Genomic DNA, 26,787 nt, shown 5'->3' with positions numbered 1-26,787 from the left:
GTTTTGAACTTTCTAGTCAACAAAAGAATCCTGAAAAAAAAATGTTTCACGGATTCAACAAAAATATAAAGCAGCACAACTGTTTTGAACATTGATAATGATTAGGGTGGCGTTTCCCAAAAGCATCGTAAGCGTAAAGTGGATCATAGCTCCATTGGTGGCAATAGGTCTACGGTGTACTTAGGCTTACAATGCTTTTGGGAAACACAGCCCAGAAATGTTTATTGAGCGGCAAATCAGTATATTAGAGGGATTTCTGAAGGATCATGTGACACTGAAGACTGGAGTAATGATGCTGAAAATTCAGCTTTGAGCAAAGGAATAAATTATATTTTAAAGTGTATTAAAATATTAACCCCGTCAGTACTTTTTTTTTCTTGAAAAATATTTTTATTCAGCAAGGATGTGTTAAATTGATAAAAAAAAAAAAATTATAGTACAGACTTATATTGTTACAAAAGATTTCTACTTTGAATAAAAGCTGTTCTTTTTAACCTTTTACTTATCAAAGAATCCTGAAAAAAGTATCACAATTGTAATAATATTTCACAATATTACTGTTTTTTTCTGTATTTTTGGTTAAATATATGCAAATTTGATGAGCATAAGAGAAAAAAAACATTAAAAATCTTACTGATCCCAAACTTTTGAACGGTAGTGTGTGTCTTGGGAATACAGTTTCTTGAGTTAAAACAGACCTTTACCAAAAAACTTGTTCATTAGTGTTGAGGAGTGAACACATAAATCTCTCTGTGTCCTTACCAGGGGGGTGTTCATGGTGGACCGGAGCAAGCGTGAAGGTGTAAATCTGGATGGTGTGCAGAAAGGGGAAGCAAACAGGTCTAGACTGTTGTCAGTTGGAAATACAGAACCTGGGGACTTCAGATGAGACTGAACCAAGCGGCGGGGAGTGGCAAATGCTGTGGTACACACACACACACACACACACACACACACACACACACACACACACACACACACACACATTCAGCTATTTATACATAACGAGTGCTTTTAGGAAAAGTGACAAGCACTTAAAGCCATTTTACACACTTTTAAGTTTTCAGAAGGCGAGAGGTATCAAAACAAAGGTGGCACTGAAAGCTTGCCACCCGTCATGTAACATGTCAAATGCCCCTTAAGCTCTTAGATATGCAAACTACGAGTAGTTTGGTGTATGAATCGAAGACTACTGGCTTTATCTGGCCTGCTGCAAACACATACCAGTCGTCTTCTTATGCAGGGACAGCGCTGCCTTTAGTCGGCCCCAGGAGTGTGTCGTGAGTGTGTCGGGAGTAAAGTTGGTGAGGATGGAAGACAGATTCATTTGCTCCATTCTGAGAGGCGTTACAGCCAGACCGATCCCACTGGTGCCCTGCAGCCAGCCACATGTTGATTCCTGCATGAACGCACAGAAAAAAAGCAAGCGGATTAAACATCGAGTCCTTCACTTTAATTCAAATTCAATCAGATACAATCCTTTTTTTAACAAATAAGTGGCATTTTTCTTTTCTCTAAAAAAAAATTATTCAGAATTTAAAGTCAAAATTGCCTAAAGTAAAAAAAAGACCCACTTTTAGATTTCATTTACTAAACACAGGCTAAAAATGTCCAAAGGGGGCTGTAAGCACACAGCCAATCTTCATTAATGACTTCACATTCTACACACCTATACTAATAAAAACAATGAATCTCAAAGAATTGAAGCATATTGCTGGGTTGTTGGTCTGAGATGATTAAAGAAATGTTTATTTAATAGTTAAAAAAATCAAATATATTAAATTGTAATAATATTTCAAAATATTACTGTTTTATATTTTTGATCAAATAAAGCATTGTGTTCTCTCTCTCTCTCTGTGTATATATATATATATATATATATATGTGTGTGACCCTGGAGCACAAAACCTCGTTTTGTGAAAAAAAGTCTTAAGTCGCTGGGGTATATTTGTAGCAATAGCCAAAAAGACATTGTATGGGTCAAAATGATTGATTTTTCTTTTATGCCAAAAATCATTAGGATATTAAGTAAAGATCATGTTCCGTTAAGATATTGTGTACATTTCTTACTGTAAATATATCAAAACTTAATTTTTGATTAGTAATATGCATTGCTAAGAACTTCATTTGGACAACTTTAAAGATTTTCTCAGTATTTTGATTTTTTTGCACCCTCAGATTCCAGATTTTCAAATAGTTGTATCTCGGTCAAATATTGTCCTGTCCTAACAAACCATACATCAATGGAAAGCTTATTTATTCAGCTTTCAGATGGTGTATAAATCTCAATTTCGCAAAATTTACCCTTATGACTGGTTTTGTGGTCCAGGGTCACAAATAAGCACATGAATATATGCTTGACAATGACAACTGACCCCTGCATAGGTGTCTGCTCCAGCAGATGACATGCTGCCCCAGGAACTGTAGTCTCCTGACACAGCCTTTGTCCGTCCTTCCTTTTTCCTCCGCCTTTCATTGAATTCTCCAGCACCCCTCTTTGACCAGCGGCTGACATTAAGTCCACTCACACAAACTTTACGACCGGTGCCAGTACCAGCACCTGTGCGTTCTTTAGGCGCAGCAGGTGGTCGTGTTTTGCTATGAGCTGCAGGCGGAGAGACCGGAGGTGGTTGGAATGATGCAGACAAGTGTTGAACAACTGCTTCAGCATTACTGGGAGTCTTATGATTTATTGAGCTGGTTGGGATAGCATTCCCCGTCTCTTTAAGAGGTGGAGAGGTGGCACTGTCCCTGTGGCAGGTGTATGGGGAGTCGGGGCAGGGTGCTTTTGTTGCCCCCTGGTGGACAGAAGGATACGCATCCAAGTCTAGACGTGGAAGGCTGACAGCGAGGGAAGATAACAGACATTCAGCCTTAAGACGCCCAATAAGGGACCGCTTTGAGCATACTGCTCCAGCAAGAGGAGAAGTGGAAAGAGACTTCGAGGAGGAGAGATAGAGTGATGGTTTGGATAGTGAAGAGCAGCTGGATGATAAAGTTATATAGGTTTGGCTGTTGGTTGCTGCCACGGAGGACTCCAAACAATCGAAGGCAATTTTCTCTTCCCGTTCGCTGCCGCAGCTTTGCACCAACAGATAGTCTGAGACGTCTATTTTTTCGAGCATTACGGCTACATCCACTGTGCGACACCTATATATCAGACAAAACAACAAACTTATTCAAATCAAATCATTTTACAGTTTTTACACCATCAGTCAAAAGTTTGAACATATCTACTCATTCTCTATTAATACTATTTTCCACATTCAGGAAAAAAAAAATAGTAAGAACATCAAAATAATGAAATGACAAAACAGGAATAAAGGAATTTGGTTTTCCAAATAAGCAGCCACTTTGCAAGGATTCCAGGATTTCATGAGGTGCACACTGGGATACTTTTTAAACTGTATGTATGCTGGAAATTTGTTGGCTGCTATTCCTTCACCATCTGGTCTAACTTAGCCATGCTGATGTTAGACAGAAAGTGGACTTCTAATTACATAAATATGTTGATTATATGCTGAGATTTAATTATTTAATTGTTTTGTCATAAAACCTTGTTTTTGAGAAAATTGACATTTTTTGACTGTTCAAACAAATGCCAATGCATCAATAACATAACAGAATAACAAAAGGGATAGTACAAACTAGTCCAAAACAACAATTGACCCTTCACCGGGAGTTTGATTGACAGGCGATCCGACTAATCAGTTCATCGGACTTGAACTTGAAAAACTGACGTCTTTCCGTGGTTGAAACAAGATACCTTCTGACGTTCATTCATGTTTATTTGGAGCTATATAACTAGTAAAGCGGAAGAGATGATCGGTTCATGAGACGCTACAGCGATCTGTCACGACACATTAAAGAGCAACTAAAAGCTATTTATTGTTTGAATTTCTTTTTTAAAAAATGAGAAAATTTAAGAGCTGAGACTTTGTTTCATATCAGAAGTAACCTGCTCTGTCTTGTCTGTCGGCGCGTCCTCCATGATGTATATGAGAACATGATGTGTGGCGTGAGAGCGCCATGGCTTGTTGGACATAGCAACAGTAACTAAGGGGGGGCGGGTCTTTGCGAAGGGTCAATTGACCTAACTGACTTTCATTGTATTTTTTTTTTAAATATCTTCTTTTGTTTTCCACAGAACAACAAAATACATGCAGTTCTGGAACAACATGAGGGCGATTAAATGACAGAGTAACAAAAAACACAACGCATATGTAGTGCACATATTTACAATTTTTGCTATATGCTCCTCTCTAGAGATAGGTTTTCTACTCAAGACATATCGACAACTTTAGGTAACTGTTAGGTGATAAATTGCTGAGGAAAACTCAAATTGTTTCCAAACTTTTGACTGGCCATGTAAACGTTTGCTGCCAAAACATCGCTCTAATAAAAAATAAAAAAAACATTCATAAATCACAAATGTAAGATTTTTCTCTTTGTAAATAAAGAGCCATTACTCACCTCTCTTTTAGCTCATCTGCTAAAGATTCTAGGCGTGACTGTGGTGACACGCATCCAAAACCTGTGCTTGCCTGCACAGACGTGGCCTCTGCACATCCTCCTTTTCTCTGATCCCTCTCTCCATCCCCAGCTCTCTCTTCCACAACTGCATCCTGTTCTCCCTCCCTCTGCTCCATCACTCTCTCTCCAGAGGAGATGCCTGGGTTTGGGAGCTGGTGGCTTGTCTTCTCCTGTGCAGTGTTGTCGCACGCTTTGAAATTCTTCAAACTGTGAAGGCTGTTGTATTTTCCTGTAAGTTGGTGAAGTTCATCAAAGCTGAGGGAGGAGATCTCACTGATGGAGGGCTCTGGTAGGTTTTGGAGCTGTCTGCAGACCAGGGAAGGGGTGCTCGAGAGCAGGGGACGTTTACTTGGGAGCTGCTGGTCATCGCTATCATTGAAAGAGACCTCAGCCAGAGCCACGCGGTTCTGTGAGCGTTTGCGGTTCTTGTGAGCAGCATGATTATTTGAGTCCATGTAGAACGGCTTCCTGCTCGCAACATGCTTGTTTTGGGAGAAGGGAGGAAGGAAATCATCTGAGGAATTTAGCGTGTGGTGAAGAGCAACAGACTAGTGGGGAAGAAAAAAAAATTGTTTTAATGACAATCCAACAGCATTTTCATTCTAACAAACAAAGAACCCTCAGCAGACTGTTACTTACGATCGGCTTAGTTTGGATGGGTGCCGGTGGTCTTCTGCGATGTGTGACAAACCTGCTCAAACAGGGAGCGCCAAACACTTTCTCAGCACTACAGGGATACAAAACAACTTATTTGAAAAAGTAACTCAGATATTTTCTGATAAATTAAAAAGTAATGTGTCACTTTACTAGTTACTTGAAAAAAGTAATCTGATTACGTAACTCGCGTTACTTGTAATGCGTTACCCCCAACACTGAGTAACAGTAATGATTTTCAGATTTTTTTTTACAAAATGTATTAGACGACTTACCCAGCACATTCATCAGCAGACGTTTTTGGATGGACTTCATGCTTCATCATACAGGAGTCATCCTCACTTTCACTGCTGCTGAGAATTATCAGTTTATTTATTTTTGCCTTCTTTGTCGTTCGAGTCTTCCTCACAGCTGTAGTCCTTACTGATGGTTTTGCATTTGTCTTCTTTCTGCAAAAACAGAGCCATACGGAACAGTGAAGAATGAGAACTGAGAATTTCTAATGGGTTTTTAGAATCTTCAAATTATGAGTAAATAGTAGTAGTATAATTTTATTGAATGCCATGTCAGCATCTGAGGCTATTCTCATGGCAAAAACTAATATTATAGTAATATTATACAAGATTTTTAAAATTAGCATATGATTAAAAATTCTAAAACCTTTTCAGGCAAAATCTTACTAAATACGTCCTTAAGTGAACTATCTTCATAAAAGAGCTTTCTACTTGCATTAAAACCGGGACAGTCCAAAAAAATATGTTTAATAGAAAGGGGGTCTTGCTGAATATGCATAGAGTTGGGTCAGTATTGTGACCATCTGGTAAAGACCACTTGATCAAATCTGGTTTTAAGTAAGATTAAAAATCTGTTTGAGATTTCCGGATGGATTTAAATTATGAGTAAAATAAGAATTAGGGTACATGTCACTGGAAGGTAACAGAACAATTTGTAGTGAAATAATATTCTCGGTCACACTTTAGTTTTGGAACCAGTTCTCACTGTTAACTATGACTTTGCCTAAATAAACTCCAAATTACTGCTTATTAATAGTTAGTAAGGTAGTTGTTAAGTTTAGGTATTTGGTGGATTAAGGCAGTGTTTCCCAACCGGGGTGCCGTCTGTTCTATACTTTTCAAATTATCATATCGATGTTAGAAATTCAAATATTGTGACAAAATTAATTTTGTAGGGTGCCACAAGTTTGTTAAAATTTCCAAAGGGTGCCACGACTAAAAAAAAGGTTGGGAAACACTGGATTAAGGGATCTAAAATATGGTCATGCAGAATAAGCCACTAATAAACGGCCAATATGCTAGTAATATGCATGCTAATAAGCAAGTTAAGAGTGAGAATCGGTCCTAAATTCTCTGTGTGGACATTTCATCTGTTCTGCACAATGTTAGTAAACTATGTGTTCTAGTGTGTTGTTTTGCCACAGTCCAGACCTGAACAATGAGGACGGTGCATAGTTTTCCTCATCACTCCCGTTCTCCTTTATGGCAGTCCTGCCTTTGCTTTTAGCAGGACGGGAGGCTCTTTCTCTTAGTCTCCTATTCACAGACAAAGACATGAAATGTCATGGATAATATCAGCTTCCCTATAGAAAAGTTAGACAACATTTTGCAATATAAAATGGCTTTGTTAATGAATAAATGGATGCAAGCATGTTTTACCGTTTCTTGGGTTGTGTGGTCTCCGTTATGGACTGATCTGATGAAAGAGTGCTTGAAAAAGAGAAAGCTGCTTTCTTCAGGTCAGGGGAGAACCAAGGCTCCACCTTTCGCATTCTTTTACTGTACGTCTTGATAAACACTGGCCCATTTCTTCCTCTTGCATTCATCTTGGATCTTTACTACGGAGTAGAATTAAACAATTACTAAATAAAAATGTAGAAACAACATATACAATAAATGATTAGAGCATGTAATAGCAAAGGCAAGATCATGGGTTCACAATGCAATTTGGGAGGAAGTGTAAATGTAATTCCTGTGTTTTATTTTTAACAGGTCGTTACTAATGCTAGTTACACTTTACAATAAGGTTTCGTTTTTAAACAGTTAGCACGTACTAATAATAAATACTTTAGCTACATTTAATTTCAACATTTACTAATACATAAAGATCAGTTAACATTAATCAATGCACTGTGAACTAATATAAACATGAACATTTTTATTAACAAAGGCTGTAAAATTAATGTTAACAAATGAGACCTTATTGTACAGTACTATATAATGTTTATAAACGTTCCCGTTCACAACCTGCAGAATTTTGTATTTCACTGTATTTTTGTAATAATCTTTAAAAGAGGAGACAGTGTTAGGGGTAATATATTACAAGTAACGCGAGTTACGTAATCAGATTACTTTTTTCAAGTAACTAGTAAAGTAACGCATTACTTTTTAATTTACAAGAGAATATCTGAGTTACTTTTTTTTTTTCAATTTATTGACTGACAGCTCTCCTGTCCCCATGTTGAGAGAAATCAGAAGATGTTACTGTAGTTCTAAAATAAATATGAATATGCATTAATTCATCTCACTCAGATTCAGTATTCCTCAAAATTAATAAAAATAATGCAACTCAGAATATGACGCAAACCTGCAATAATTAAATGTTAAACAACACAAATATGCTTTATGTATTTAATCCCATTCTATTAACCAATGTCTTCGCTTCTGACCTTCGATGATCCAGTTCAACCGTACTAATAAGCAAAAATGACTCTAGACAAACAATTGTGTTTTTTTATTGCTTAAGTGTGCTGAAATGTCTTCTTCCGCATTCTACTGTACTTTTCCTTCATCCTGAGGCTTATTCATTTCACTTTTGGTGTGAAAGGCTTTTATATTTGCCAAAAATATAACTTTTTTATTTTAAAAACAACCAAGCAATCCCTGTCCAGATTTTAAAAGTAACGCAAAAGTAACGTAAGGCATTACTTTCCATAAAAAGTAACTAAGTAACGTGATTCGTTACTTTTTATGGAGTAACGCAATATTGTAACGCATTACTTTTAAAAGTAACTTTCCCCAACACTGAGAGGAGATGATCTAAAAAATCTCTTCATGTTAACTGTCTACCCGAGATGTTTTAGGCTTATTGTAATAAAAAAATCTTCTAGATAAGTGCATTTGAAACTGATCAATAATTCATGATCCCCTGAAAAAAGTGTGTATGCTAATACCAAAACAAACAAGGCGCTAAAAACCAACACAAACAAGCAAACTAAACACAAGAGAAAACAGTGACTGTTTTCAAATATACACATTTTAAGAACAACCTCGGTTACTAAAACCTGCAATGTAAATTAAATTTTAAAAAATTAGTCGGAATTATTACTTCATTCTCGACAGAAAACACTAAAGCTAATAGGAAACCGCTAACGTTAACTCATACAGGAAACAACTGCACTACGATGCGGATGATTTAAAATGAAAAGCGTTATTATGTTGTCAACTGAATTTACCTCTACAACGTGTTATCGACATGCAGATCCCTTCTCGAGATTACGTAATAACTGTATGATTAAAAAATGTCAAATATGAACAGAACTGATCGTCATTATAGCAAACCGCTTCGCGTTCAAACTGAGAAGAGTCGCTGCCTGATTGGGTTTTCTTCTTCTTCGTGCTTAACGGCCGCTCACTCCTTTGGATCATTCTTCTTCTTCTTCTAATAACGTTTTATGGCGGATGGCAAACCAACTTCTGGTACATTTACCGCCACCAACTGGACTGGAGTGTGGAGCACTAATAAGCAACTAATATATACATATATATATATAAAAAGCACACATTCCTAAATTCTTCTGATTAATCCTATTTCTTTAACGTATTTAACAATAGCACCATATATTTTACCTTGTTCTGCATGCTCTTTCAAAAGGTTTGACAAATTAAATGATTCAACACCCATGTTTCTTACTTCCTTAATGAGTTTTAACCTTTCTTTTCCATATTTTTTACATTTTATTAAAACATGCTCTATTGTTTCTGCCTGATTACAAAAAATACATTGACCTGTTTCATGTTTTCCTATATTAAACAGAGAGTAATTTAATCTAGTATGCCCTATTCGGATGCGAGAAATAATTGTATCTTCTTTCCTATTCCTAAAAACACTTCTTCCATTTCCTACTTGCTGCTGAATATTATACATTTGTCTGCCCTTGCTATCACAGTTCCATACTTCTTGCCATTTTTTGTTTATGAATTCTTTAATTTTCCCTTTAACCTCATTTTTGCTAAGAGTCCTTTGGATCATTACCGCCACCTACTGTACATGAGCAACTTTTCCACTGTTGGGTCAGATCGGTTCGTAAGCGTGACATCCACTCTTTTTATTTATGTCGTAATTTAGTAGTGTATAACTGTAGGAACTGTTATTCCTTCAAAACAATCAAACCATCCACTTTGCCCGTTGTTTCAACATATTTAAAGAATAATGCATGCATTGCAGTAACAGTACAGCAAACATGCCCCTGCAAGTAACACGAAAAAAGTTGTGGATGTCATGACACAATCTTTTCAAGTAGGCCTGCATTTTTTGAGGAAAAACCATAATGTTTTAAAATCTTACGAAGCATGAAATATCAGCTATTAATGAAACATACAATAAATAAATTAAACATCAAATACAGACCTATTGTATGGTAATTATAATTACGTAACCTAACCCTAACCACACCCCTTCAATAAATTACTGTAGAGATTCATACAAGAACTGGGGGAAACCAACAGCAGGGCTTGACGCTTACTTTTTCCCCAAAGAGTACATGTGCTCATGAGTTGAAAAATGTAAAAGCGCATTAAAAAACACAATGCAAATTTTTCAAATAATGTGTTTTCAATGTGTTATCAATGCAGCATAGCCCTGATGAATCCTTCTAGCCTGATGATGCATGTGCTCTCTCAGGCTAAGATAACACAAAGCACTCTTTTCATGTGCCTCAGTGGCCTAATGGATAAGGCGTCAGCCTCTGGAGCTGGGGGTTCAAGTCCCACCTGGGTCTTCTTCGGTAAGTTACCTTTAAGTTGGCTTAGCAATAAATTCCAGCATGCTTCTATCAATGCAGCATAGCCATGGCAATTGGAATTTGTGTAGCTTTTTGTGCATCAGACTGTCAGAGTACACCTCTGGCCTGACTGTGCATGCAGGCTGAAGATACACAAAGAGCAAAAGGCCTAATGGACATGGCCTCAGCCGCTGGAGCTGGCTACTGTGGGTTCAAGTCCCACCTGGGTCATTTTCAGCAGGCTACCTTTAAGTTGGCTGTGAAAGAAATTCCAGGATGATTCTATCAATGCAGTATAGTTATTGTGAATCCTACTTGACTGATTGCGCATGTGCTCTCTCAGGTTAAGACAACACAAAGCACTTGTTTGAAGTGATCCAGTGGCCTAATGGATAAGGCATCAGCCTCCGAAGCTGGGGATTGTGGGTTCAAGTCCCACCTGGGTCATCTTTGCTAAATTGGCTTTGCAGGAAATTCTGGTATGCTTCTATCAATGCAGCATAGCCATGGCAACTGGAAATTGGAATTTGTGTAGCTGTGGCAGTTTTGTGTGCATCAAGCTGTCAGAGTTCCCCACTGGCCTGACCGTGCATGCAGGATGATGCGCAAAGAGCAAAAGTCCCAGTGGGCTAATGGGCAGGGCTTCAGCCTTTGCAGCTGGCTACTGTGGGTTCAAGTCCCACCTGGGTCATCTTTAGCGGGCTGCCTTTAAGTTGGCTGTGAAAGAAATTCCAAGATGCTTCTATCAATGCAGCATAGCCATGATGAATACTTCAGGCCTGATGGCGCATGTGCTCTCTCAGGTTAAGACAACACAAAGCACTCTTTTGAAGTGGAACTGGCCAGTGGCCTAATGGATAAGGCATGATGATGAATCCTTCTGTCCTGATGGCGCTTGTGCTCTCTCAGGCTAAGCTAACACAAAGCACTCATTTTGTGTGGCCCAGTGGCCTAATGGATAAGGCATCAGCCTCCGGAGCTGGGGATTGTGCGTTCAAGTCCCACCTGGGTTATCTTTGGTAAGTTGGCTTTGCAAGAAATTCCAGGATGTTTCTATCAATGCAGCATAGCCATGATGAATCCTTCTGGCCTGATGGTGCATGTGCTCTCTCAGGCTAAGATAACACAAAGCTCTCATTACATGTGACCCAGTGGCCTAATGGATAAGGCATCAGCCTCCGGAGCTGTGCTCTCTCAGGCTAAGATAACACAAAGCTCTCTTTAAATGTGACCCAGTGGCCTAATGGATAAGGCATCAGCTTCTGCAGCTGGGGATTGTGCATTCAAGTCCCACCTGGGTTATCTTTGGTAAGTTGGCTTTGCAAGAAATTCCAGGATGTTTCTATCAATGCAGCATAGCCATGATGAATCCTTCTGGCCTGATGGTGCATGTGCTCTCTCAGGCTAAGATAACACAAAGCACTCTTTTCGTGTGGCCTAATGGATAAAGCGTCAGGCTCCGGACCTGGGGATTGTGCGTTCAAGTCCCACCTGGGTTATCTTTGGTAAGTTACCTTTAAGTTGGCTTTGCAATACATTCTAGGATGATTCTATGAATGCCGCATAGCTATGAAGAATCCTGCTGGACTGATGGTGCATGTACTCTCTCAGGTTAAGACAACACAAAGCACACTTTTGAAGTGGCCCAGTGGCCTAATGGATAAGGCATCAGCCTCCGAAGCTGGGGATTGTGGGTTCAAGTCCCACCTGGGTCAACTTTGGTGATTTACCTTTAAATTGGCTCTGCAAGAAATTCCAGGATGCTTCTATCAATGCAGAATATCCATGGAAATTGGAAGTTGTGTAGCTCTGGCAGTTTTGTGTGCATCAGACTGTCAGAGAACACCTCTGTCCTGACCATGCATTTGCCCTCTCAGCCTGAGAAAACACAACAAGTAAGATGCCCAGTGGCCTGGATAAGGGATCAACCTCTGGAGCTGGGGATTGTGGGTTCAAGTCCCATCTGGGACATCTGCAGAGGGCTACCTTTAAGTTGGCTGTGCAAGACATTCCAGAATGCTCTTTCAAAGCAGCACCACAGCCATGGCAAGTGGAAATTGGAGTTTGCATAGCTCTGACAGTTTTGTGTGTGTTAGACTGTCAGTAAACACATCTGTCCTGACTGTGCACGTACCATCCCATGCCGAGAATATACAAAGCACAAACTGTTATTGAAATGCACTGGTATTTAATATTTTAAATAATTTATCTTCCAATAAAATCCCAATGAAATGAAAACATGACAAGGTCACTGGATTTCTCATAAAATACCATGTTAAAAATATATTCATAGGGACAATAGGCCTACGGAGGGCCTCTAAAGATGATATTTGACATTGGGATTTTTTTTTTGGGGGGGGGGGGGCAATAATATGCCACAAATGCTGTTGACTGAGTCAACTTAAATTGAACCTGGACTGACACATTGCAATACCTGATACCAGATGACATACTTTGTAATGGGTATGCCTGTTTTTGAACTTGCACTCTATTTTTATTGCAGGTTTTCTGGGAGCACCAGTTGAAATTATCAAGAACTTACCTGCACATACGTTTATTCCAATCCTATCTACACCACACCAACTTTTCTGCTTTTGTATGGATAGCTGACTACTACCATGCTCAGAGTATATTGGCAAAAAAAACTATATAAAACTAACATCACAACTTGCCAAAATGGTAAATGGTTTGTCTTTGATAGGCTGCATTTAATTTGACTGTGCAAGAAATTCCAGGGTGATTCATTCAAATCAATGCCATATACATGAAAAATGCAAATATAAATATAGATAATATATAAATAATTTTTAGATCAATATATAAAGTTTTTAAAATGTTTGAGTCAAGCAAACAACTAACGGTGCTAATATATGCTCAAGGTGTGCTGTAATACTACAGAAAATTCATGATCCTAACATTTATCTCCACACTGAAATCTCAGATGGCCAGACATTGATTCATTATTTAGGATTTGTTAAAATACTGGTGTCCGGGATGCTGTTAGCCTGGAGACTACAGTGTACACTGTGGGTTTTCCGAAGCTTAGCTTAAATGTGTGATTAGAATAAATAGTGCTCATAAATGGCTGTTGAGATATTCTCAGTTGAAACGAGTTGAGTCTTTGGACCCAGAAAAACAAATTTCCTTACGTCACGGCTTAACAAGAAGACAGAGGTTTAGTCCAGCACCTATTAAAGTCTTTTCATCAATCTACATTTTAGCAGCTCATTTTCATGCAAGGCTTGGTTTAATACTTACTAAGGTGAATGAATTTATACAGCATGTCTCCATATAATCAGGTTTTAGTAGGCAGTCTGAGGTGACAGTGTTCATTTTTACTTACTCTCGTTTCATTCTCATTCCATTCTCCTTTTATGATCAGTTGTTCTAAGATTCTGTAATTGATCAAGTTTTTTTATTTGTGTAGCACCATTTGTAAAAGAAGAAAGGAAGCACCATTTCTAAAAGAAGAGATATAAAAAGTTAACAAGAAAATATACTTCTCTGATGACATAATATGTTAGCACTGGTCAAGGATGCAAGGTTTGCACTGTATTTATGTGTGGTCAACATTCAAGACTGGTCTACTTATCCATTTTTAATGTGCATTAGTGTGGATGTCTGTCCATGTGCATGTGCAGGATTAATTGTGCATTATTAATGTGTGTCCGTGCCAGACAAAGATTGTGTTACTCTACACATACACATGTGGGAACACGTCTACACCTGAAATATTAATGCCATTTATTTAACTGTTACAACCAGAGAATTTTCTTCAGTGGAAGGAACAAAGTAAACAATGAAGAAAGTGAGACATTCAAACAACTAACAGTCGTGCAGTAACTGTAAACCACATATTAAGTTGCCAATGAGCCAATTTGCCAACAAATACAGGATTAAAGGAATTATTGTTTGAAAAAATTGAATAATCATTAACTAACTGTTCTTTTGACACATAGTGGTACCAAATATATAATCAATTGATTGCATCTTTAACTCTTTCCCCGCCATTGATGGAATTTTCTGGCTTGCCATGTTTCCACTGTTAGACAGTAGGAGGCGCTATGACTTCTTCTTCTTCTTCTGAAAGAGTATTGAATCCATGGATCAAAACATGGTGAAGAAGTAGCAGAAACAAGAGATCGCACATGTAAAAAACATGATCATCGATCATTAAACAGCATTTAAATCAAAACTGCCTACACGCTAAAAAATGCTGGGTTAAATATAACCCAGTGCTGGGTTAAAAAGGGACAAACCCAGCTATTGGGATGTTTTGACTCAAAACAACCCAACCGCTGGGTTTGTCCCGTTTTAACATTTTTTAGAGTGTAACGTTACCGAATTAAATGTTGATCTAGGAAGTGTCTGTGAAGCTCTGGGTGTGTTGATGGAAGCAATTTACTCCATCTATGTTTTAATCATCTATCTGAATTCCATACAGATGTAGTCGTTGACAAAAACACAATTTTCTCAGCTTTTTGTTAAAAATGTTGCTTTTTTATGAAACTTACCCACATTCAGGTGCTGAGAAAAAAGAATGCATGAAGCTAGAATTAAACTTTTTGTTTGCTTGTTCAAAGCAGAGGCTCTGTTCTTTCTTTTGACATTTTGCATGTTCAGATATTCATACAGCAAAATATTCTGGGGGCCATGAGATTTTTGTAAAAATTATCAAAAATGATGGCGGCAGCTGGCAACTTTTTTTTTTTAAACGCTGGTGGGGAAAGAGTTAAGGTGTAAACGGCTCTAGGTTGCCTTGGCCATGACAAGGATGCTCATGAGGAAGACCATGATGAAAAACACCCACATGAAGAATCTGTCCATCACCTTGGCAACCTTCTTCCACTCGGCCCCTTTGGCCTGGTGTGCCCTCTGCTCTCTGAAACAGTTAGCTATGTACTCAATGTTTCGCACCACTTTCTGATGTTGGCCACAGGTGCATACAGATCCTGTGCCACTTGTGGTCTTATTGCAACTATCTGCTCCAAAGGTTTTGCTGTAGCTGTTATCGTGGTGATAGGCGACTCCATTGAGATAGCCATTGCCGTGATCGTAGGTGTATCCATTAAGTTTTTCTGGAATGGAGAGTTCGCTATCTTTGAGTTTCTCCTGGCTTGTTAGTGGGAGCTTTTCGCTTCCATCTCGACCAATGTAGTGTGTGTATTTCGGATGTCGGATAGGGGAATTTGAAGATGAGCGGGTCCTCCTTTGCTGGTCATGCCTATGATGCCGATAGGCACTGTTGTTGCGACGGTACCCATTCCCATGCCGGTGGTCTCTGTGGCTGTAGCCGTTAAACTGACTGTGGTTTCTCTCATCATGGTGACAGTCTCCATAAAATCCTTTGTCAAAATATCCATCTCTCTCCAAGCTAGCCAGTGGGTCCTCAGAGAACAACGGGCCTCGGTCGCTTTCAGCTGTGGTGCAGTTCTCTCCTACCTCATACACAAAGAAGATCTTTGACATGTAGTCTATTATCAGGACTTTGGCCCAGTGGGGCACAGGTTTGGCTTCCGCTCCACAGAAGTGTATATTCATGATAAAGATAGTCAAAGATGTAGAGGCTGTTATCATGGTCATAGTTGCAATGTAGTATTTTCCTATAGGAAAGACACAAAGAAGGGATAAATAACAAAGAGGCTATACAATCACACAATCAGTGTTTGGGATTGACAACCATATGCACTCGAATTGTTCAACAGTTTATTGTATGTCTGTATGTCCACTTGTCAATGCTTATGACAAAAGACAATAAAGCTTGTTTTTATTTGCATGATTATATTTGTACATCTCAATATTTTTTTTCTATTGACTATATCGGCCAGCTATAACTAAAAATCATTCATTTCCAATGGAAAGTCGTATTAAGTCATATTGATGAGTACTATGTACAGTGCTGGGTAGATTACTTACAAATTGTAGTCCATTACTGATTACCAAATTTTAGTTACTTATGTAATCCATTACCTTACACATTTTAGGTAATATAATCAGATTACTTTTAGATTACTTTTGACCTAACTTGTTTATAACATTGTTTTAAATAGAATACTATTTCAGGGGGATAGTAACTGCAGGGGGTTTGTGCTTTTTTTTTTCTATTCTTTTTTTTTTTTTTTTAAGTAATGCTTATAACTGAAATCGTAAAAATGTAAAATTAAAAGTAAATAATTCTATCGTTAAAATAAACACTTAAACACTAAAAAAGATTAAATATTTTATTTGTTCACCTGCATGTCATGTGACCATTAACCAACATTTAGAAATAATGTGAATTTTTGCATTTTAATGTGTTTGTAATGTAATGCAATTGTAATATGTAATCATGTAATCAATAAAAAAGTAACCGTGGTTGCATTACGAGTATTTTAAAATGTAATATAACCTAATTACAAGTACTTTATTTTTGGAATCTGATTATGTAATCCAGATTACATGTTATTAGTTGCTACCTAGCACTGACTATGTACACTCTAAAAAATGCTGGGTTAAATATAACAATTGAAAACAACCCAACCGCTGGGTCAAAACAACCCAATAGCTGGGTTTGTCCCTTTTTAACCCAGCGCTGGGTTAAAAAGGGACAAACCCAGCTATTGGGTTGTTTTGACCCAGCGGTTGGGTTGTTTTGAATTGTTATATTTAACCCAGCATTTTTTAGAGTGTACTCTGAACTGATTAACTGATAGTTGATTGCAACTTCCACTAGGGGGAAATTGAGCCATGAGCCACTATAACCATAGTGACATATGGTTATCACTTTTGTTTATAGCCAAACTGTGCAAACCACATTTACAGGAGCGACAACAGTATTCTGTAGCCAGAGAGAAATTAAAATGAGGGCGAGTAAATGATGACAGAACTATTCTGCTCAACTGTAAACTCACCAATTAGTGGAACGCTTTCTGAAGGTGGCATACTCTCAGCCACCATCAGCTGAAATACAGTCAGAGCCAGCAGCACCGTCACCCCCAGTGAGACCTTCTCCCCAGAATCAGCTGGCAGGTAGAAACCCAGTGGAGCCAGGAAAGAGATGAGGAAACACGGCAGAAGAAGGTTGAAGATGTAGAAGGAAGAACGCCGCTTGAGCAGGACTGTGTATGTTATGTCAGGGTATGGGTCCGAGCAGCAGCCGTACATTATGACGTTTTTAACGGCCGGCATGCCATGACACTCCCATTCCACATTTTCCACAAAGTCTGAAAGGTCTCCACCCTCCATGCCCATGGTGATGTCCACCTGGGGTTACAGTGGATATGATAGGACTTTTAGTAGGGGACAATTCACAATTCTTACTACCGATTCTTTCTTATATATGCAAATCATATTTTCTTCTTTAAAGGTTCCATTTATTTTTATGTTTTTTATGAGCAGTAGAAATGAGGTTCCCGTGCATGAAGACAACGCAGAGGTCAAGCCACTATACATTTTATACAATTGTTAATATTCTTCCTTGCTATGTGTTTGTATATATTCTGATTTCACGTCATAATCTGTGGATGTTGAGTTTTTGTAGTTCACCCAAAAATGACATTTCTGCCATCATTTACTCACACTTATGGAAGCCTGTTTCCACCACTGAATATATATATATTAAAAAAAGGTAATTGTGACTTTTTATCTCAAAATTCTGACTTTTTTCTCACAATTTAGAGTTTACGTCTCACAATTCAGACTTTTATTTCTCAGAATTGCATGATATAAACACAATCGTGAGAAAAAGTTTAAATATAAACTTATTGCATTTTCTCACATTTCTGACATTTTTCTCGCATTTGTTTTACTTCTTTTCTCAGAATTGTGAGATATAAACTCGCAAGTTATAAAATCCAATTCTGAGGGGAAAAAAATAGTTTATATGTGTTTATATGTGAGTTTATATCTCACAATTGTGAGAAAAAAGTCCGAATTGTGAGGCAAAAAGTCACAATTACCTTTTTAATTTTTCATTCAGTGGCAGAAACAGAATTCCATACACCCTCCACTTGTTCCAAACCTGTATGAGTTTCTTTCTTCTGCTGAACAGAAATTAAGATATTTTGAAGAATGTTGGTAACCAAACAGTTGACGGTAGCCATTGTATTGTTTTCCATACTGTGGAAGTCAATGGCTTTTTTTTACCAACATTCTTTAAAAAAAACATAGATAATGTTCAACAGCTGAAAGAAATTCATCCAGGTTTGTGGAGGGTAAATAGATGATGACAGAATTTTCATTTTTGGGTGAACTATCACTACGGATATTTCGAATACAACAGTTAACTTGTGTGTACTTAAAACTAAACTTTTTAAATGAGCAAATCAAAATGTGTTGAAATGCCCCTGTTCATACCTTTTACATAGATAGATTGTTACATAACAGTGTGTGTACATTTTACATGTATTCAGATACAAAAAGTTTTTATCCAAGTATAACTTATTGGAATTATTCAACACAAGTATGCATATACTATTGTACTTGCTATACAGCTGTCCAGTGCATATACCTGGTTGCCATTGTAGGTCCAGGAGCCAAAGGTAAGGTTGCACTCCTGACTATCAAAGGGGAAATAAGAGACGTCCACCCTACAGGAACTCTTAGTGATGGCAGGGGAGTCCCAAGTGATCTCACCATTATACCTCAACACCACATTCGTGTCTGGGGGTCCCGAGGAGTCCTCCTCATCCGCACTGAGCGAAAAAGTAATATAGAGATCAATAATTCAGTCTTCTATGTGTCCATTAATCAAATCTGAGCCTGCTGTCTACATATTAGTTAAGTCTGAATGTTTAAAGTCTCACATTATGTACTGCTTACATGAGCAGATTTGTATTTTTTCCTGTTTTATGCAAGATGTTGTGTGTATATGTATTTACTTGTTATACAGAACGATGTCTGGTCTCCAAACAAGGTTGCCGGGTATTCGAATGACCTCAAGTCCATCATACTCATCTTTATCCCAGCACAGATAAGCATCATGCCAGATCTGACGCACCCACAGGTATGTGGTCAGCACCTGGTTCCTTTCATCCTAGCACAAAGAGTCAAGCACAAAGCAAAAGCAGCTGTCATTTACAGACCTGCACTAGCCAAATCATACAAAACAGCCGAATCTAAGAATTTATGTTATTGATGTCTCGCCATTTTGGATTTGAGCTCTGTATACATCAGTTATTTGATTTGTGAGTGAATAACCACCCAAATCTGGGTCTATTTATCATCAAAGTGATCACAGAAGACTTATGCACTGAGGATTACTTTCGCGCCATCTTTATGTCCTTTTTGGAGCTTGAAACCTCATGTGCTTGCACGTTCAAATATCTATTTTTCTTTGAGGTAACAGTATGGTATGTTAAGACCAAGTATTCAGTCGCACAGTGTCTTGCTCTGCAAGATAAAACCCTGTTGTTGTACATGGAACACTTTCTCACAACAATGAAGAATGAAAGCGAAGAAAGTCTGAACCCTTAGGTTGCACTTAATGCCTTCTACATATCACATCTCATTGGTTAAAAGTACTCCTCGGGTTCAGTAAATTAATATTTGATTGGGTTTGATCAGGGCGGAAATTCAGTGCCTCTTGAATGAGAAATTCATTGTCTCTTTCTGGAACGCACATAAACAGTGTCTTATATAACCATCATCCACAGACAGAGCACACAAACAATGACATAAAACCACACAATTACAATTACAGCAGCTAAACAGATTTCTGTCATCATCGTCACTGCAAAACTTTCTTTCTTTCTTTCTTCTATGGAACAAAGAAATATAAAGATCAACGTGGTCCAATATTTCTAAATAAATAAATAACTTCCAAAGAAGAAAGAAATGCTTTGGACTGACAGTGAGAAAATTTTGACAGAATTTTCAGTTTTGGATAAACGTTTACGCACCAACAAGACACTACAATTATAAAAATAATAAAATCTCAATGTTTTGATCTAGTCTGTTGTTTTCTTAAAGGCACAATATGTAAGATTTTTTTATTAAAATATCCAAAAACTACTAGAACAGTGTTATATATTTTATGACTTGTGTACTTACATTATCCCAAATGCTTCGGAGAATGTTTAAATCCAGAGAAATAAGCAATTTTAACTAGTGAGACCACAACTCCCATGATTCCACACTCAGTCACAGCGTCATCAAACTACGCCTTTGTCTCTTTGTTTATTTTGAATACGCGCCCTCTAGCGGCGAAAATTACATATTGGGCCTTTAAGTATTAGCATAACATCAACTGCAAAGAATGTGTTCTACAGTAAATGTGTGGGTTCCAAAAGTCTGAAACCACACTGAAAATCTTAGATTCCAAATTAAATTTGAACATGGAAATAAACAAATATTTTAAGATTTTGAAAATGTAAAACAAATAAATGGTATGGCGTAAAATGAATAAGAAAAATGTGAGATTCTGCATTAATTTTAGTCAACTAATCAAATAAACATACTTGTGACATTGTGCATAAAGTCAGATGTTATTGCCTCCACTGAAGCACAAGATTGATTCTTAAATCATGCTGGATAACAATTTTGTAGAAACTTGTGCTCATTTCAGCTTGAGTGCTGTGGCAATTAAAGCAAAAGTTATAATTTGCTAATTCAGTGTTTTACTCAAATTGCAACACTATACACACACACACACATTCCATATTCTCCTTATTTTAAAGCAGACATTACTTTTGTGTAAATAAGTAGAAAATATATATAAACTAATAGAGAAAAAAAAACTAAGACGAGTAACACAAATCTTATTATCCAACACATTTGTAGGTTATTTCATCACACATACTGATGCACTGAATAAACACTTTGAAGGGAGAGTAAACATGATCCGCAGTGGCACACTTGGTAGATAGTGTTATACATTAGTCACGCAGCTCACACTATACATACACACATATAATGTTTACAGTGTCACAGGATACAGAGAGTTAATGAGAAGAGGATCCACACAATAAACATTTGAGAAGTACTGACACCTAGAGTTATCCATTATAACTGCAACTGTAGTGGGGGGCAAGTTTGTCCAGTTATTATTTGGACAAAAATCATTTTTCTCCACTGACTGGTCATTCAAATGTGGCTGTGTATTCATTTGGATTAATGAATTGTAAACAACATAAAATATCCAATGTAAAATCTGTGCTAAAGCAAAAGCTTCTTGTGCTAATCAAACATGTGATGTAAGCTTCACCAGTGAGAACATGCTTTTTTAATGGCTAGGCACCATTAGCAAATGCTTCCAATACATTCATTAGTAGTTCACTGTTGTTATTTAAGCACTAGGCCTGAATGAGTGTGAATTTGAGCTAGGCATGTATTTTCAAATGTTAAAAGTTTGGGGCAATTGTGCAATCTTTGCGGTTTTAGCATTAAGTCGCCAAAGTATGATCAGAACACACATGTGCCATGCCACATCAAGGCCAGTCGGACAGCGTGTGGGTGTTTTGCTGGTGAGATATACTGTATGCCTTGATCTCGTGATTTCAAACCCACTGTTTCTGCAGTAGCTCTGATGCATGTAGCTGTAACCTCATTCTGTTCTATCATTCAGTAAAAGCATGAGGTAAAATAGGTGCAATGTTCCGTAGTCGTGTGTGTTTAGTGCTCACCATATCTTTGATCAAGGATTAGTTATTTTACTGAAAAACAAGGCAAAATACCTATTAAGTCAATTATTTTAGCATCAGCATTAAAAGGAGCATGAACTTACCATGTAGCAACATGCTAATGTGAATCACAAGAAATATGATCTTCATTTTTCAGAAGAATGGCAAAAAAATAAAATAAAATCTGCCAGTTATTATTTGCTGTTGCTCCTCATTTGCTGTCCATAGTCATATGAAATTTGCTGCAGAGGAGGAAAGAGAAATTGCGAGAAGTCCCATAGCGAGGTGAACGTTGAGAGCAGTGGTGTGTCAGGTACAACACTGAAGGCCTGAATGTCATTCTTACTGTTTCTCTGGAACAAGAGCCGAGGTATCACATAGCATGCACACTAACACACACACACACACACACACACACACACACACACCTTGTCACTGTGGAAATATTCATCTATATGCAAGAAGAAAGTGTATGTTTTAATATTGGGGATCTTCTGTTCTTTCAAAAGCAGAAACATGTTATGTGTTATCTTCTGCATGCTTGTTATGGATGGTCTGTTGTGATTGTGTGTGATTGAATGTGTTTGTCCGTCACAGTGAGAGCCGATCTGACAAGGGTTTTGTGCAGACAGGTCATGTTGTGGTTTGAATGTTACACACAATGAATTTGAAAGGAAGAGAGGTCTGTCTCTGACACATGCACACACTGAATTTCAAGACCGCAGAGATTAACAGGTAATGTGTTATGAGGTATAAAATCCAATTCAATATTCCATAGACGTGTGTGTGTGTGTGTGTGTGTGTGTGTGTGTGTGTGTGTGTTTAGTGCTCACCATATCTTTGATTTGTGAGAGTGTGATCTGTAGAGTGACGTTAAGGGCTTTGTCTGTGTCCTCCACAGGCCGTAATGCGTTAGAATAGTTCTCCATCAGGTCGTTCAGCAGTTTTTGAGCAAAACGACCCTGAGCAGAGAAAACAACTACAGAGGACAATATAGTTATTTAGTTGTTTTTATAAAATAATGTTTAGACATACAGCTTAAAAATCATGCATATGCTCAAATACAAACAATAATCATTATGTAGTATATATAAAATTACTATTTATACATGTATGAATCTAGCCTGAATGTCATTCTTACTGTTTCTCTGGAACAAGAGCCGAGGTATCACATAGCATGCACACTAACACACACACACACACACACACACACACACACACACCTTGTCACTGTGGAAATATTCATCTATATGCAAGAAGAAAGTGTATGTTTTAATATTGGGGATCTTCTGTTCTTTCAAAAGCAGAAACATGTTATGTGTTATCTTCTGCATGCTTGTTATGGATGGTCTGTTGTGATTGTGTGTGATTGAATGTGTTTGTCCGTCACAGTGAGAGCCGATCTGACAAGGGTTTTGTGCAGACAGGTCATGTTGTGGTTTGAATGTTACACACAATGAATTTGAAAGGAAGAGAGGTCTGTCTCTGACACATGCACACACTGAATTTCAAGACCGCAGAGATTAACAGGTAATGTGTTATGAGGTATAAAATCCAATCCAGTGTTTTTAACCACCTTTTCTGTCTCATTAAAGAGTGAGAACAAGTAATATTGTTCCTGTATTCGTTTACTAGTGAGCTTTTTTCAGTGGCTAAGGCACAGGAATTAAAATTATATAAACTAATACTATTGTGCCAAATTTATTCAGACTACATTTGTGATAGTGCACTAATTTTTGATATTTTACATGAGATAGAGCAGGCTATGAAACAATGAAAGTTTATGTACCAAGGAATTATATTACTTAAATCAATTAAACAAATCCACTTGGTCAAACAAACAAATAAATAAATATATACAGTATGTATGTATGTATGTATGTATGTATATAGTTAGTTCAAGAAAATTAGTTCAAAATATATTCTCTGAAAATCTCTTATCTGACACAATTTTGCTTATCAAACAAATTAATCTTGTTTTAAAGGATGTTTAGTTATTTTACTGAAAAACAAGACAAAATACAAAGACAAGACAAAATAATACAAGACAACAAAAATAATATATATGCATGTCAACATATTTGTTACATATTGACACAACTAGCATTCAAATTGTGCTGAAAAATCATATTTTGCTATCTTTAAAGCAGTCATGGTGTTGGAAGATACCAATTTTACTTATTAAAAATCACAGACACATTCTTTGCATTTGCACTCTAAAAAATGTTGGGTTAAATATAACCCAGCGCTGGGTTAAAAAGGGACAAACCCAGCTATTGGGTTGTTTTGTCCCAACTATTGAGTTGTTTTGAACCCAACCGTTGGGTCAAAACAACCCAATAGCCGGGTTTGTCCCTTTTTAACCCAGCGCTGGGTTAAAAAGGGACAAACCCAGCTATTGGGTTGCTTTGACCCAGCTATTGGGTTGTTTTGACCCAGCTATTGGGTTATTTTGACCGAGCTATTGAGTTGTTTTGAACCCAACCGCTGGGTCAAAACAACCCAATAGCCGGGTTTGTCCCTTTTTAACCCAGCGCTGGGTTATATTTAACCCAGCATTTTTTAGAGTGTGACAAAGCTGAATCAACGTATTGCGAACATTTTATAAATTTATACATTTCTCTCTCTATTTATTTATTTATTTGAAAAGTCCATTTGGTGCGGAGATGTTTAATAGCATGTCAAATCATGGGATATGTTTTGTCCCATGTGTAAAGAATCAGTTATAATTAAGTCCCATTTTACAAGTAACTTACAGTTTTCTATGCACCTATGGATGTTTGTAACAAATTTCTTTAGATTGTTTCAGGCAGCCCCCTCATATTTCCCAGCGCCTACGCAGGAATACAAGCTCATACACACACACAAGGAGAGGAATAAGACAGGAAGTGGTTCTTCTCGAGGCGTCTTTCTATCTTTCTCTTTCTTTCTCAGGCGTAGGAGAGTTTCATATCCTGTAGCGCAATTCGACATATTACGCTGCAGAACTACATTACCCAGAATGCTCCAGTATAGACAATCATTCTCAGGGATGACTAAATATGTTGCTTAAAAAGGAAGCTGTTTTAGATAATTGTCATTTCTTCTTCCATTTTTCTCTCTTACCTGTTCATGTTACACTACGGCAGAGCAGGTAAGTGTATCTTTAGAGATAAAATGTCACAATCAAAGGACATAATGACTCAAAATGACTCAGGATGGGTATTCTCTTTGTACTGTCTGAAATTAAGGTGATTCTTTCAGTATCATTTTCAGAGGTATCTTCCCTGTCCTACACAATCCTTCCTCTCTGACTCACTGTTGGCTAGATGACACAAAGTGTGGAAAATCCTAAAGGTTCAAGTGATGATTTTTTTAATATATCTCTGCTTATTTTTGCCTATGTTTTTTTGCTAATTTCAACATCCTGAGGTGCTTAAATGCATATGTCGCTTATCTGATGATGCACAATCTCTTAAGTTTTGGCTTAACTGTCATAAATAGGTGATTGTGCAAGGCTTTGATGCTTTATGGGTGGATTGTGTGTGTATGTGTATCAGAGCGCTCGTGTGGTAAGAGAACAGTGCAGGTGTTTCCTGTTGTAAAAAAGAGAACAGAATGTGTGGTAGGGTCGCATACAACAAATGTGTATATGCATGCGTGTATTGATTTTGTGTGTTGTGCAGACCACAGCACTCTGTAAATTGGCCAAATTTGGACTGAGGCATATTTATAATACAGTAGCAGTCTCTCGTACACACATTACAGTTTAAAGCCTAGTTCTTTAAAGGGAGAGTTCACCCAAAAATGACAATTCTGTCATCATTTACTAATTTCCATGTCATTTCAAAAATGGACTGATGAACTGTTTTTGTCCGTGCAGTTTAAGTTATTGAAGTCCAAAATAACACTGGACCCCTTTGTCTTTTATTGTATGGACAAAAAACACAGAATATTGATTTTGTGTGTTGTGCAGACCACAGCACTCTGTAAATTGGCCAAATTTGGACTGAGGCATATTTATAATACAGTAGCAGTCTCTCGTACACACATTACAGTTTAAAGCCTAGTTCTTTAAAGGGAGAGTTCACCCAAAAATGACAATTCTGTCATCATTTACTAATTTCCATGTCATTTCAAAAATGGACTGATGAACTGTTTTTGTCCGTGCAGTTTAAGTTATTGAAGTCCAAAATAACACTGGACCCCTTTGTCTTTTAAACACAGAATGCTTTTGTTTGTTTTTAAAAATAAATAAATAAATAAATTCATAAATGCACCAATTAAGCTTACGTCCTATTTGCTTCACTTGCACATTCAGTGTATTCAAATAGAGTAGTAAATAAAATCATTTTTTCACTTCCTCTTTTGTGGTTTATATATATTGCAGTTTGAGTACAGTCCTGTTGTTACCTAATGCCACCTTTTATTTGATAAAAAATAAAAATAACTCATAAGCTATACCAAAAGCTTGAATAAGCCCAGTGTAGGAATGTAGTTCATTTTCATTCTTCTCATTAAACCACACACCCATGCTAAGTTGACTTCTAGAATCAAAATATTTCTGACAGCGCAGGAATACCTTAACTTGCAAAATATTTACACCGTATTTCACAATGCAGTTATAGCGTTTTTCTGTGGAGCACAACGTGGTTTCAGTGAATTCAGCGAGAGACGTTCTCCTGTTGGGATGTGGTTTCGGGGTCTGAACTCTTTAGTTCTCCAAAAGCACGGCCTACATCACCCCATCTCCATAAACCACATAACATATACTCCCTCTTTCTATTGCTCTGTCGTCCTCTTCTCCTCTTCCTTTCATGTAATCCGAGTAGTAGAGCGCATCTCCTTTGTTTTTACATCTCGCCTGAGTGTTCATTTGATAACAATTTTATAAAAACATTCCACTGCCTAGTTACGTATGGCACGAAGGGTCAAAATATCAGAGGCTGCATGTTGTGGATTATATTATAAATAACTCTATTCTGTGCATTTTCCTCTGATGTCTTC

The 26,787-nt window shown here is 37.5% G+C and overlaps 2 protein-coding genes and 3 non-coding genes across 5 annotated transcripts in view; 3 read left to right on the top strand and 2 right to left on the bottom strand.

Moving 5' to 3' along the window:
- LOC107700298 (uncharacterized) overlaps nt 1-8,826 on the bottom strand; it is a 12,811-nt gene extending 3,985 nt beyond the window's left edge. Inside the window, exons 1-9 of the mRNA XM_016501909.1 lie at nt 8,657-8,826; nt 6,861-7,039; nt 6,633-6,737; nt 5,463-5,636; nt 5,173-5,260; nt 4,474-5,081; nt 2,376-3,150; nt 1,225-1,399; nt 763-920 (exon numbers count right to left, since the gene is read on the bottom strand). Of these exons, the coding sequence (XP_016357395.1) occupies nt 763-920; nt 1,225-1,399; nt 2,376-3,150; nt 4,474-5,081; nt 5,173-5,260; nt 5,463-5,636; nt 6,633-6,737; nt 6,861-7,027 (2,250 nt within the window). The 5' untranslated portion in view covers nt 7,028-7,039; nt 8,657-8,826. The remainder of the gene's footprint in view (nt 1-762; nt 921-1,224; nt 1,400-2,375; nt 3,151-4,473; nt 5,082-5,172; nt 5,261-5,462; nt 5,637-6,632; nt 6,738-6,860; nt 7,040-8,656) is intronic.
- A 1,752-nt stretch (nt 8,827-10,578) lies between these two features.
- Nucleotides 10,579-10,651, top strand: trnar-ccg (transfer RNA arginine (anticodon CCG)). The gene has a single exon. It is a non-coding gene; the product is annotated as a tRNA-Arg (tRNA).
- A 493-nt stretch (nt 10,652-11,144) lies between these two features.
- Nucleotides 11,145-11,217, top strand: trnar-ccg (transfer RNA arginine (anticodon CCG)). The gene has a single exon. It is a non-coding gene; the product is annotated as a tRNA-Arg (tRNA).
- Nucleotides 11,218-11,846: 629 nt separating this feature from the next.
- Nucleotides 11,847-11,919, top strand: trnar-ccg (transfer RNA arginine (anticodon CCG)). The gene has a single exon. It is a non-coding gene; the product is annotated as a tRNA-Arg (tRNA).
- A 3,034-nt stretch (nt 11,920-14,953) lies between these two features.
- Nucleotides 14,954-26,656, bottom strand: LOC107700259 (neuronal acetylcholine receptor subunit alpha-9-like). The gene is made up of 6 exons (XM_016501864.1): nt 26,554-26,656; nt 22,635-22,780; nt 19,063-19,217; nt 18,693-18,876; nt 17,095-17,446; nt 14,954-15,807 (listed from the first exon to the last, which is right to left on the bottom strand). Exons 1-6 carry the CDS (start codon nt 26,654-26,656, stop codon nt 14,954-14,956), a joined length of 1,794 nt encoding a protein of 597 aa, XP_016357350.1.
- Between the last annotated feature and the right edge of the window lie 131 nt (nt 26,657-26,787).

This window comes from Sinocyclocheilus anshuiensis, unplaced genomic scaffold, assembly GCF_001515605.1.
Source record: "Sinocyclocheilus anshuiensis isolate Anshui unplaced genomic scaffold, SAMN03320099.WGS_v1.1 scaffold326, whole genome shotgun sequence".
NCBI classification, from domain to species: domain Eukaryota; kingdom Metazoa; phylum Chordata; class Actinopteri; order Cypriniformes; family Cyprinidae; genus Sinocyclocheilus; species Sinocyclocheilus anshuiensis.
Note: the sequence above shows the minus strand (reverse complement) of the source record. Positions and strands in the feature narration are given on the sequence as shown.